Source organism: Neodiprion fabricii, chromosome 1 (assembly GCF_021155785.1).
Source record: "Neodiprion fabricii isolate iyNeoFabr1 chromosome 1, iyNeoFabr1.1, whole genome shotgun sequence".
Taxonomy (NCBI): domain Eukaryota; kingdom Metazoa; phylum Arthropoda; class Insecta; order Hymenoptera; family Diprionidae; genus Neodiprion; species Neodiprion fabricii.
Window position 1 is genome coordinate 20,264,826 of NC_060239.1, and position 14,230 is coordinate 20,279,055.

At 36.3% G+C, this 14,230-nt stretch overlaps 1 protein-coding gene across 3 annotated transcripts in view; it reads left to right on the top strand.

Annotated features, from left to right (window-relative positions):
- Positions 1 to 13,879, top strand: part of LOC124177482 (PE-PGRS family protein PE_PGRS30) — a 34,649-nt gene extending 20,770 nt beyond the window's left edge. For 2 of the 3 annotated variants that reach the window (XM_046559869.1, XM_046559885.1), the window contains 4 exons: positions 1,046 to 1,132; positions 1,238 to 1,437; positions 10,311 to 10,721; positions 12,599 to 13,879. In XM_046559869.1, the coding sequence (XP_046415825.1) occupies positions 1,046 to 1,132; positions 1,238 to 1,437; positions 10,311 to 10,721; positions 12,599 to 12,792 (892 nt within the window). In that variant the 3' untranslated portion in view covers positions 12,793 to 13,879. The remainder of the gene's footprint in view (positions 1 to 1,045; positions 1,133 to 1,237; positions 1,438 to 10,310; positions 10,722 to 12,598) is intronic. The other variant, XM_046559877.1, reaches the window with a different exon arrangement.
- Positions 13,880 to 14,230: the final 351 nt, after the last annotated feature.

Genomic DNA, 14,230 nt, shown 5'->3' on the forward strand with positions numbered 1-14,230 from the left:
AGTACATACTTTGGCTGCGTGTGAATAAATGTAATATAGATACAAACTATTCGCTAATATACGATACGATTCGATTCAATTGTAAGCATTTATTTGATTACTTCACTTTTACACAAAATCAGTTTAACCTCAAAATAATGTATAATTACAAAAGTGAAATAATCAAATACGTGCTCATAATTGCGTCGAATCGTACATGAGCAAATAGTTTTTATGTACAATACCCTGATTCATACCTAGCAAAATTACGTACTTTTGTGTTGATATTAGTCCATTTCTGGCGAAATTATTATAATCACTTGTTGCTTAATTTCTGCCGGTTCAGCGCTGGTCTGGTGTTATACCATGTGATATGTCTATGAATTTTTGTGTGGTTTGAAAATTCAGAAGCCATAAGCAGAATGCAGAGACCATAGCGCAAGTGCACTGTTCACTAGACTTTTGCAACAGCATATGTGCTATGGTTTCTGCATTATGCTTATGGCTTCTGGAGTTTTATGTGATTCGGCCTTTACTACCTTCACTGTCAACTCTTTACTACTCACCTACTTTCTCGCTGTACACTCCGCCTACGTTTCACTCACACTCCTATTACCCATTTCTCCACAATTTGCTGCCATCTGTCTTTCACTGTACCTAACATTGGTAAACGACTGACTATCTTCCTGCTTCTAGCTTCCTGCCCATCCGATTTTATTACTTTGCAGTAGAAAATTATAGACGCATTCAGCAATTCAAGAATCAATTTTTAAGAGTTACGGCACAAGACTGCATGAAAATTCGAATTTGTTGAATTCTCCGTCATCACATTTCAGCTGTAGGCGATTTTCCCTGCCATATTATACATTTCACATTAGATAAGGACGAAATTTCGAACTAATTAAACCTATTAATTTTTTACGGGTGAAGGATAGAACAAGCTATAACTTATCAGGATGTTGAGTGTTTTTTCATTAAAGAGATCATTACAGTCCACTATATCTAAATTATCAATTGCATTTTAGTACCATAAATTACTTGTTCTTGTTTCAATCTTATATTTCAGGTCACTGTCTGGCTCAATTGATTACCAATCCTCAGTGGCAGCCGAAAAGAACGATTGTGAGATCATCGTGGTGAGCAAGGTTTTGACGTAAGTACTGTATAAAAAATACAATGGTCATGCTTGACATTCGGCAAACTTATTCTTCAACAATTAATTAAAAACCATTTGTATTTATTTTTATGAAATTTATAGTGAGTATGCGGAGGCGATAGAAATGAGGTTGAAGAATCTTGGCCTTACAGTGGATTTATTATTTCCTAACGAAGATGTCCCATTGAGTCGTGTTCTTGGAAATATTGCTAGTCGTGGATGTTTGTATGCTGTTGTCGTCACACATATAAATCAAGAACACAGATCTCTCACTCTCAATATCTTACACGGGCTACCTCAAGGTATTGTGAATCACTTTCTCCTCGTTTATGATTATGTTCCCAATTCTCAATTTCAGGAGAGATCACCCACCAAATTTTTTTTCATATTTCAAAAGCGTTGTGGTTGATTGTCTAGAGAGACATTATTTTAACATGTGCCTATTCCACTTTTCGTCAAAATTTACTATGAGTATGTTACATTAGTATACATATACTTTCAATAATGCGTCAAATTGATCATCGGTGAAAAGAAGGGGCTACTTCAAAAAATGTGTGAAGAACCGGCTATGTCGCAAAATACTGAAGATCGTTCTTGAAATTCGTGAAGAACGGGCTAGTTTGCCTGAGATTACTATAATTAAATTCATTGATACTATAGTCAATGTAGATGAAATAGTCCAATTTTTACGTATCTTGCAAAATATATCAGTCTACATTATTTTACGAGATAGTCCATTCTTCTCACATTTTCTCAATAACCCCATCTTCTGACCAGTAGTCAATATAGGCAAATATTTGACCTCCCAGTAGAGCGACCAATTTTGTCAAATCTTGTCATAGATACCTTAGAAATTGATTATATTAAACTACTAACTTCTTGAGCGGTATCATACTATAGATATGTCTATGGAGGAGACACCAGGAGAATGCCCAGGAGTTTTGGGATGTAACTTGGTAGGGTGGTAGTGTGGGGACTCGTACTAAGTAAACTTTAAAGGCTTTAGCTCAGATACGCAGCCGTTCGAGAGATATTGTGGGTGGAAAGTTTCGCAACCGCTTATATGTCCTGAAGTTCAGTCATGAAACATCGAAGCGCGTAGCCGTGCGGCGCGCGTTCCGGCGTACTATCCGTGCGCCCCGTGTACAAGTCTCGCTCTGTGTTAACTATTTTTTTTTTCTTTTTTTTCGCAACTTATTTTAAACGAACATACAATCGACATTTCTCCCACGAATGCTGCTTTTTTCAATTAAATACTCGCTAGAAATTATAGAAGTATAATATAATAATGGAATAATATTTATCATATATAATGTAATAATGCTTTATTATTTACATATCTACTTAAAAAATCACAATTGTTTTTAAAATAAGTGTAACACGAAGTATGTCGGTTGTACGCATCAGATCAACCGAAAATATCGATTACTAAAAAAAGTATGCTTACTTTATTATAATCTCGTATGCTGGAGCCCGTAGTTGGCCGTGTATCAGAGAATGAATTTTGATCATGTGTTCTCTCGATGTGATTTCCTTATCATGGAGCAGCAGGTACGGCGCGTTTTGGAAGTGTCGTATATAATTTTTCTGTTGGCGGTAAAAATATACGTCACACGGCTGGCAAAATGGTGTGCACATCGGAGGTATTACGGACAAAGTACACGTTGGGGTCCATCTTTGTCTGTGAGTTTCATTTGATGCAAGTCTGCAGATGTTTGGCCACCCCACGAATCGACGATGTACAAAAATGGATTCGTTTCCACATACGGCGCCATTATCTCGTCTAAAAATTCTTCGTATATGTGCTATTGAAGCTTCCTTGATTTCGTAGATGTTACATAAATATTTTTGTACCGCAACATGAATTCATCCACTTCTTTTTTAATCGCGGACCAAATTTACCGGTAACGTCTTGTAAACAAATGAATACCTTCGGCAGCAATTTTCCGGATAAAGTGAGCGCGTGTTGTACCGTATAGGAATGCGTAAGTTTATTTATCTGTCCCACAGCTATTTCGGTGGCTTCTTCGCCTTGGTGTGACAATGTGCGTTTCCTGCTAATCCGATACTCACACCCCGTTTGATCGGTATTTATAACATAATCTGGATCGAAATTTCTAATCGTATTAGCCGTTTGTTCTTGATGTTTGGAGGCAGTCTCCAGCAGTTCTTCGAGTGTGTTGTCTTTTTGACTAATGTATTTCGTCCCATGCCGTTGGGATATGTTGTGTTTCTTTTTGAAGTCAATCGCTCGACTGTCTGAAGCTTTGAATTCAAAATTCCCATTAAGAAATTGAAAAGCAGCCGCCATTGCCCACTGTTTGAGCATGCGAGTCGTCACTAGGCCTGCTTTTTGTTCCCTTGCCTCGATAAACCGATCATAAACACAACGATCAATTACTTCCAGTTTGTCAAAGCGTGTACCGCCTTTTTCGATGTCAGCTTTCCATTTTGTCAGTTGTGATTTGTCCTTCAAGAGCATCGTAGATTTCGACCACAATGATTTGATGGATCACTTCGGGTGCAATTCTGCAAGCTGTACTGCCTCCACTTTTGTAGTAAACAGAATTTTGTCATAGGTCTGTACCTCTTTTTCTTCGTTAGAGTCCGAGGAAGTAGTGTCCTTGCCAACCTTTCTTTTCTTCGTTGGTACGGGTTTTTATAGCACTTCGGTGGTTTTTTAGTCCCATCTTTCAAAACCAACGCTGTCGTCGTTTTATATGGAGAATAATACTTCCTGTTCGGTGAAACTCATACTCCCGTACATATTGAAAAATCGCTTCAATAATTCTCTGCCGATTAATACTGAGCGTGTACTGATTTTCGAACTCTGTGTCACGGATATGAAATTATGTTCAATCAACAACTTTCTCAGGTACCATATTGTTATTGGTAATGGTAATGATGGTCTGTATATAATTTGTTAGAACAATCCTTTATTTATAGTCTTTAATCTTACACACAAATACTTGATATTCAAGGTACAACGAATCGGCGAAAAGAACGGGAAGCTCTAGCTTCTTGTTTTTTTTTTAGTCACTACCATAGAGTTAAAATAAACATCTGAGATTAGACTCGTAACAAAAATTACAGTAAGGTAGTTTCGCTATCTGCCACCAGAGTTCCCGAACAAAGATAGTCGTTGTATCTAACACATATTCCGTCAGCCAATTCTTGATTTTCTTTGTGGGTGGTTGGAGAGCATAACAAATCAATTTTGTCATCATCCAGCAAGTTTTGGATTTCCTCGCGTGTTAATGCACTGTCCACAAACGAACTACTCTCACCGATCTCCATTGCAAAACGTCAATACTCTTCAGAATGTCGTGCTCAACTGATGAGCAACGTTCCTTCTTGCTGGTTCGAACTCTCCTCGAAAGTACACAAACAAAAACCTCGCCGTCTAGGACAGGTGGTCACAATGAAATATCAACGGTCGCAGGCCGTGGACGAATTTCTCCGAAAACAACCCGGACGCCAGAGGTAGAAAATTTTCAATTTTTCTGTGAAATTGCACTTCTATGAAAAATTAACATAGCAATTTCCCGTATAATAATGTTGAATATGCAGCAAGTACCCGGATTTGTAAATAATATAGCAGGGTATTATATTATACTTCTATAATTTCTAGCGAGTATGTAATTGAAAAAAGCAGCATTCGTGGGAGAAATGTCGATTGTATGTTCGTTTAAAATAAGTTGTGAAAAAAGAAAAAAAAAAAAAAAATAGTTAACGCAGAGCGAGATTTGTACACGGGGCGAACGGATAGTACGCCGGAATGCGCGCCGCACGGCTACGTGCTTCGATGTTTCATGACTGAACTTCAGGTCATATAAGCGGTTGCGAAACTTTCCACTACGATACAATCACCATCCGTACATGTCATTGACTCATGAAAAGTTAGTAAATAATGTTAGTTTTCTGTGAGGGGTATTCTAGTCTAGAAATGCAAGAAAATCGTTTTTTCGGATTATAGCTACATCGTTTAAGTATACTTTGGCCCAAGCCCATGTCGAATTTTCAAAAGTTGATAAAGTTATGAGCACTCGTGTGAAAAAATGCACGGTGTGCGCTTTAAAAGAGTCGAGTTCAAGGTTAAAAAGATCAGCCTATGAGGCAGCTGCGATTGCCACAAAAAGCCTTCTATATATCCCACAAACCGCCGATCAAGAGTAAGAAAAATTTCCATTTCATCTGACACAAAAGTCATCGTCAAAACCGAGGTTAAAACTTTAAACACGTTTAACTCGAAACTAAATTTTTAAATTTGGTTGACATAAAATCTTGAGTTCTACTCAACTGATTGACTTCAAACTTGGTATGGATCTTAGTATACATCCCTCTTTAACCCGGACATCGGGAATTGCGAACTGATTATTATTTATGTTTTTTTAAATTACAATATCGGAAAATAAAAAGTAATAAATTAACTTTTTCTTTAGGCAGTCGACATTTCTAAATTTTTTATTTTTTTCTCTTCGGTGCTGGTCATAATGACATGCTTAGTAATCAAGAAAATTAGTTTTATTTCTGTTGTGAATGAATGGGAGCACTGGAATCATGTCATCCACCTAAACCCGTTGTTTTTTTGGCTGCATATTTGGAGGCATATCACTTTCTGAATTCTTATTTTTTTCAAACGAAAATTTCGTTGTAATTTCTTGAACATCAAGAAAAAAGACTAACAAAAAATAGATGGTGACAATACATTTTTATTTTTACCAAATCGGCTAAAAATGCCCGAAATTTAGGCCTCTAAACGAGAATATCTCCTTATAGGCCAAGCGGCAGTTAATGTAGACTGTAACAAAATGTTGGCAAATATTTTATTGTCTTAAGTGGTTTATTAGGATGCGATTAGCAAGAATCTAGGTTTTTCTCACCCCCGAGGTCTGCACCTGGCTCCGTGAGGCATTACCCTACATTAACCTTGTAGAAACCTTATAGAATAGTGACTTAATTTTTTTTCAGATTTTTTGGACGAAAAAAAAGTTTCAAATTTGGAACAACGGCTCATAAGGATTAAAAAATTTAAAAAAATTAATCTTTTTTTTTATCAGTTAACGCAACGTTTATTTTCGCTTATTTCAACTTTATTCCACACGTGCAACCATAATAAATACTTATACATTATACTATATCGATAAATAACAAGTTTTTAGAAAATTAGATGCCAACGATTACAGATTACCTGGTCAAGGCAAGAAAAACCAATAGTTTTTATACTAACTAATAATTATTAGTTGTCAATTATAATTGATTAAAGTCGGATTGATGTATGAAATTGCACGAAGCAGTTACTGCTTTGATTTAGGCATAATTATACTTTACATTTCTGGCAGTAAACTTGTGCTTTATTGGCACAAAACTTACACCTGTGCCTTTTATTCTTAATTTTTGGCCAATGACCTAGTGCTTCAAGACGCACAGAAATCTCTGGAGCTGGAGTTGTAGGATGTCTTCTCTTATTACTTTCGGCTTCACTTGCTTTAGGCCTCCCCCTTTTTTTCGAGAAATTTTTTTTTTGCAAGCATAACGCTTGTGCCACTGATATTCGAAATTTGATGGGAGTCAGCTGATCTTTTATATTGATTTGTTTCGTGACACAAAAATTTCAGTACAAAAGCCAAGCGTTCACGACAACCATGTCAATGAAGTGAAAAAAAACCGCAAGTAATATTTACTCGTCTTGATGCGGATTCGATAATGTACGTCCGGTCCTGTCCAAGAGATCTACGCATCCCATATACTGATTATAAGCTCTGACTATTCTGGGCCAAGCAATACTTATCGTTGCTTTTTTTCCGCGATCGAATCGCCTAACGTTTTCGACCGGCTGTGCACTTTGAAATGCTGACGTGAGTGAAACACCTCTATTGTCGAACCATTTCACTGCTCTGACTCTCACAACGTTCACTATACATTCTTTCTCTTCGTGAGAACCTGTACCTCGTTTTTTCAATTCTTTATCAGCAGAGAATGTCAGGCCTGGAAAACCATCTATCCTGATAATTCCAAGAGCACCGATACCTAACTCTTTCAGTTTTACAAACAATCCTATCGAGCCAAATCAGTTATAATATTATAATAAACGATTATCGTCTCGCTGTATAACTTTGCCTAATCGAATTACAACACTGGAACTTGCTCCTAGACCAGGAATGTCTACAGCTGTTGTGGATTTCCCACAGTATATTTCGAAATTGTATGTAATCCCATTTGCATCGCACAAGACGAATATTTTAAATCCCCATTTATCAGGCTTTTGTGGGTTGTATTGTTTCAGCATTGACCTTGCTTTAGTTGGAACGATCTGTTCGTCAACGCATAATATTTGTGGCTTTGAGAGATTTTGAAATTTGATTAGAAGTGCATCGATGAACGGGCGTATTTTGAATAAATGATCGCGTTTTGGGTGAAGGTTTCTTTTCAGTTCTCTCCATCGGTTACCAGAAAATACATTGACTACTTGATCAACGCGCGTCTCATTATTCTAAAACATATCAGTTTGGGGGCAAACGATATATCGACATGAACATATAAGTACCGATGAATTGTTCAATTTCATTCAGGTTGGTATTCAATGAATGTATCGGATTTTTTTGAGTCGGATTGATCGGCAATATTTAGGCGCAACTCTTTGTCAAAAAAGTGTCTAAAGTAATCGACTGGTTCCTCGACATCGACCAGTAAAGCTCTGTCTGGTATCGGAGCAAGCACCTCTGTTTCACCTTCTTCTGGAGATACTACTCTCCACTTGGGTATGGCTGCTTTAGACCTCTTACTCGTTTCACAATCGTCATCTGCAGGTTCGGCCTCTTGACTATCGTCATCAGAATCTTCCTCGCCTAAAAAAATATTTGAAAATTCTTTTGTGATATATAGTGCATTTGTTGTGGGAAGAAGATCTGTAACTATCTTGACGATGAGCCAATACTTCATCAAAAATTCCGATAAGACCGCATAGATGGGAGAAACTGAGGCAAAGTGGGTCTTCAGCTCAGAATTGAAAAACAATTATTTCTCCTCAAAAGTATTTTTTTTTTCTATATTGTCTTTTTTTTTTTTTTTTTTTGAAAATTTCATTTTTTCGAAAAAAATCTTTTCTAACATTTTTTGGAAGATGTTTAGAACAATAAAATTTCTTGGAATTATTTATGGAGAAACTTGATTTTTGACCAAACATAAAATTCTCAGGCCAATTTCAAAAAAAAACTTTACTCCGAGCGTTGCTCCCTCTTCTCTACTTCGTGCATTGGAATGATTATAAAATACAGCGCTTACGCGCTGCGAGTTATTTGTCGTACCCGAGGTGGAACAATCATTTTGCCTCCGAGTCTCATCTGAGTAATCATCGTCACTGTCTTCAGCGTCACTGTTTTCCGAATCTTCAGGTGGGATTTGAACAGCCCTCGTACTTGCTCGAGTAACCCTTCGAGTTGATTGCATGAGCTGAATAAATTCGATAAAAAAACTAAAGTATAATTCATGTGGGATTTTTTATTCAGATGTATCATCATAATTGCGTGCAAACATATTTTATGTTATTATTATTGAACATTTGCCAAGCTAAAAATATCATAATTGAAATTTGTATTATACTAATCTTGATCTGCCGTTGTTCCGAATTTGGAACAATTCTTCTTTTACCTATTTGTTCCTACTTGTACGGGTAAAATATACACACACAAATTATTAGATAGTGGAGAAATTCAAATTGGAGAAGTTCAGAGTGCTCAAACAGTGTTTAGATAACCAAATCATCGCTTCCCGCGAAATCGTGATGAGTATCAACAGAACGCGGTAGTATACTTTCTACTATATATTCGCGCGGTAGAATTTTTTAAAATTCTTGTTCCAAATATGGACCGGTGGTCAGGAAGCGGTTAAAAAAAATAATCACGGATTCCGATATGTTATTGTGAAATCTACCATTACAAAAATCGGTATGACGTAGCGAAATGGTCATATTCGGGCTATAATTCCTGGATTATACTACGCTGCGTTCGTTGACTTGAAAGCTTGCGACGGTTACGGATATACATTATATAAAGGACGCGCCAAACTTCGCAATCAATTTTCTCGAAAATCAGGGAGCGTTGTTGGGAATGTCGGTAGCCTGGTAATAGGGTTGGGTCATTCTACAACGTATTTGAAAAGAATCGAAACCCGTTTGTCAGCGATTTGAGCATCCCAAGGAGTTTTCACAGGGGCAAACATTGACACGATGATTACGGATTTCGTGATTCCTTACATTTGATAGAGCGATTACAAGAGATCACGAAGGATTACGAAAAATGACGACAGATTACTTGAAAAATAAACATCCACTTTGATTACGTGATTTCCAGAAGTTCGCATGATTTCATGTGATTTTTCAAGACCACAATTTATTAAAATATCTACAAGAATTCTCAGCTTTTTGTTTACAAAACTCCGATATAATCAAAAGAAAAACTATAATTAATTTAGTCATGCATAAATGTTTGAGCGAGCCAGTTATCGGCAAAAAAGAAAAAACAATAATATCAAGTAAATAATCCTAAATGATTGCTCATGACTACCAATGATTACTTTGATGATTATTAATACATATTTTTATTTTAGTATTATAGATTTCAGTGTGATTTCAAAGATTACTAATTGATTCTGGAGATCGCTAAGTGATTCCGGAAACTACGAAACAATTTCGAGTGTATTGACACCTTATTAGCTCCCTTGAGACACCCCTTGGAGAGTCTTCTTGTCACCTAACATGGAAGTGATGTATTCAATTCTAATGACTGCGTAATAGAACATTTTCAGCGTTGGCTGTCTACCACAAGTTGATAAAGTGCACTCTGTTGACATACTGGCGAAAAAGTTCACACCTCATAGTGAAGGAATGAAGAGTCATTACTTACTGTCAATTTTCGGAATAAATTAATATTTATGTATCTACGTTTTTCTCTCGGATAATTTCTATGACAAGATTTGATACCAAATATTGCTTCTGCATCCACTAGCGATATTTCAATTGCCACAATGCTGATAGAAGCAATTTTAGTATTTTATCAAAGCTGCAAGATATCGATTAGCGAATCGTGCTTATTGACATTTATATTGAGATTTAAAAATATTACAAAAAATTTATGCGTTCTGGTATTTTTAGCATCTTTAAAAATTTTTTTTTCAGAACATAGAAATATGCCCGTCGAAGATGCGATTGCTTTGATAAATCATGATTTCACGAACTACAGAGCAGGCAGTTCACGCTCTGTACCAATAAACGTGCCGCGTGCAACAGATCGTCATCCTGATGCTGTACAAGTTTTACTGAACATGTTAGCAGATAACCGGCAGTTAACTGTTCTACAGTATGATAGAGTTTTAAAGTACTTGGAAATGAAACGTGAAGAGCAGGTCCAAATTGAACTTGGAGATGCAAAAGATCTTACGTCTGCCTCACCTGTTGCAAGCGACCCAAAGCAGGCCGAACTTCAATCTAGAATTCTGAACATCTTGAACAGTAACAAACCGAATCTAATTCCGGGAGCCGTTCCCAGCCCTGTTCCAGCTCCAGCACCAGTCACACCAGCAAACTGGGGTACAAGTAATTTCTTCTGCAGATCTACTTTTGTTATAAACTGTTTTTTGACAGGTAATATTGAAACAGTGTACTGACAGGATGTCTAAATGATCAAATTTACAACTGTGTTCTAGTCCTTTAACAGAAATTCTCAAGTGATTTTGATTTCACATTTTGATATACATTCTAAATGATTTGAACAGGAGTTCATTTTATTTCACTAATGGAATGCACACTGCGTACAGCTTACATGCATTGATAGAAATCAACTGATTAATGACTACTACTTCTGTGCTTACGTATAGTTGCATTCTATTACAGTTATCGTATATGCTAATACAGCCCTTGTTATCAGTAATCAAAAGCTATTGGTAAAAAAAAACCTTATTACCAGTGTAATAAGACTCAGATTTACTAAGCTTACGCCATGATGTTTGGATCACAACTGCTGTATTCATTGTTCTCTACATGGCTTGTGGTGCCAGTATATACGTTCAGAGGTAAGGTTCTTAATTAGGATCCGTTCTTGACTTCAAGCATGCCTTTTCGTTTAGGCGACGTCATATGCATTTTTACCTTTTTATTGCTTCGACAGTGAGGTTGCCCAACGCAAAGCAACATATATGTTTCCTCGTGGATGATAAAATAAATAACATTTGATACGACACACTAGTCATCAATATTTCGTACCATAGACCGCGGATGCATGCCTTCAACATTCTTTGCGTTGGCCAACTTAACCTTCCAAGCAAGAAAAAGGCCGTAAGTGCATATGATGCTGCCTAAATGAAAGAGTGTACTTGAAGTCAATAACAGATCCCTCTACTATCACAGTACAATAATAATACTGAACTCAAAAGATGAGGAAGGTGGACGCAACAGCGGTAAGAATGCCTGATGGTCTAGTGGGTATAAGTCCACGAATAGGCTTCCACGGATCTCAGATTCGATTCCCGTGGTCGTCCGTTGATTTGTCTTATCGAACAAGTTCTTGAGGTTTATTCAATTTTAATACTAGATTTTGGAAACTAATCAATGGTTTTATTGTTAGTATTGGTTAGGTATAGTTTTCGTAAATCCAAAATCAGTACCTGAATCGGAAATCGGGTTTTATTTTACTCACATTAAAACTATGTTTTGCAGTGTTCAAACGACAGTCAGTCAGATTGACTCACTTGTTCGCGAGACTCGACTGATTCTTAGATCTAGTATATCATTGAACATTTTAGTATAACTTCTTGCTGAACTATACTAAAACTCTCTTGGTTATACTATGATCGGATGAATTCGGGTATCAATATTTAGAATTTGAGCAAGTACCCAGACAGCTGATCCTATTCATCCCTGATGATCACAGTTTGCCTTTCAAATTTTGATAAACATTATTTCATTGAAGTAAACATGTCATTGCATTGAATGAGTTGTATGTATCAAAACAAATTGGAAAATATAAGAATTTAGTGGTCGTTTTTGATCCAGGGAACATAGCCGGCTAAGCATATGAAAAGTGCCCCCACTGGAAAACAATCTTTCAATGAACTCGAGCTTCCTATAAGCAAAAGACTGCTTTATAACAAATGTTAGACTTCTGTCGATGTATTTTCTGATTTTCGTATTGAATTATTTTGATTTGTTCATCTTGGCTTGTACAATACTCTGATTGAACACACTAATATCAGTACAGTAGGTTTCGTTATCTTTTCTCCGTTCAATCAACTGCCTATGGTATTTTTATTGCAGCTTCTATAGTATATTTTTCTCCGTATACAATTGCAAGTTAATTATTGTTTTCTCTTCTCTTAACATATATTATAGATAGAACTAAGATATCTAGTAGTCAACATTTGTTCTTAACGATGAATTATAAAACTTGTAAATGCATTGTATTATGCCAGCAGCTCCAACACCCGCACCAACTACGGCAGCCCCAAATTCTGGAGTAACTCCGTCGCCGCTGCTTAATGATCCAACTGTACAAAAAGCACTGGACAGTCTACTACAAGGAAACTTACTCAAAAGTATTGGAGATCATCAACCAGCCGCCACGACACCACTGTTCGCAGCATTTCCCAACATCGGCCGTTTTTGAAAAAAATTCCATAATACATACTAGTGAGAGCAAAGGAAGGCACATTTGAAAAAGTAAAGGGAAATATGACTTGGTGCTGTTATTGAACCAGTCAGTTTGAAGTTTTCACATTTCCCCCACAATTTTCCTTCATTTCCCTCTAACCTACAAAAATCATTGCATTTCTAACCAGAAGACTTGAGCTTAGCTAATAGTTATGTTCATACTTGGATATTAATACTAATAATATTATAATACAATATTACTTGGATTCGTGATGAATTGTTAACCAAGCTTATGAATGTTAGAATACACGATTCTGTGTAACCTATGATATGCTTCTTCTCTTCTCATTGTTAAATTAAGTTCTTTGCAAAAAGCATATAATAAACTATGAATGTGCTGACCAATAAATCGGAGAGTATTCAAAAATATCAAATTTGAAGTCAAAATTTTCTTAAAGTACTACCATAAAAAGTATTTGTCATAGGCATGACAGTTTTTCACATAATAAAATCTTTTGGCGCTGCTGACGAGATAAGTTATGCATCATAGTGAAAGGTCAAACATATCAGACACAATAACTTCGACGATGCTACATGGAACCTGATGCTATATAGTTTACCAATTGCTTGGATAAGTTGATGTACGGTTTACTGCTTATCTCAGTCGTGTGTTCTCAACATTCGTAGATAGGTTCCATTCCGTACTCTACATGGCGATGTGTCATCATACATAGTATGTGTGTGCTCCAGTTTTCAATTAATACATTCCCAACATCTTAAAAATAATTCACTCAAAAGTTTAGTATTGTGTAATGAATAACGAACAGATAATCAATTGGACTAATAATTAAAATAGCCACACCAAATGTTCCTTCACGTTCAATTATATATAGTTGTGTCACCGATACACCACAATTTTAATTTTGAATACGAATTCAAACGCTTGCGGAAAGTACAATTATTTTAATAAACTTAGGTTTGTTGTGACTTAAGTTTCTCAGGACGCTGATTATCTCAACCCTTATATGATATTCAATTTATAAATAATAAATCTACATCATTTACATGAAAACGTACAAATAAAAACTTTTATTTGAACCATATACCTTACAAGAGCCCTAATACGTTTTTATTTAGATTCCAACAACTGTAAAGTGATTCATTAATCTGTTCAACAATTCCAAACTGTGTTATGAGTATATCTCATGCTGATTTCATGTATGACATCTTATGACTGTGACACGCACTAGAGTGTACCTAGGTACAGTCAATGATGAGTCCTACCGTCAGATCTCCATACAAAGTGTGGTTTGAAATCTCCACAGTGTTGTTACAGACAGGCTTGCCTATTCATATATTACCCGGGTCCTAGTCTATTGTTCAGTTTCAAAACAATCAAATCTAACTACAAAAATTAATGTGTCTTTGCTGGAGCACACTATCCATTGTTAAGC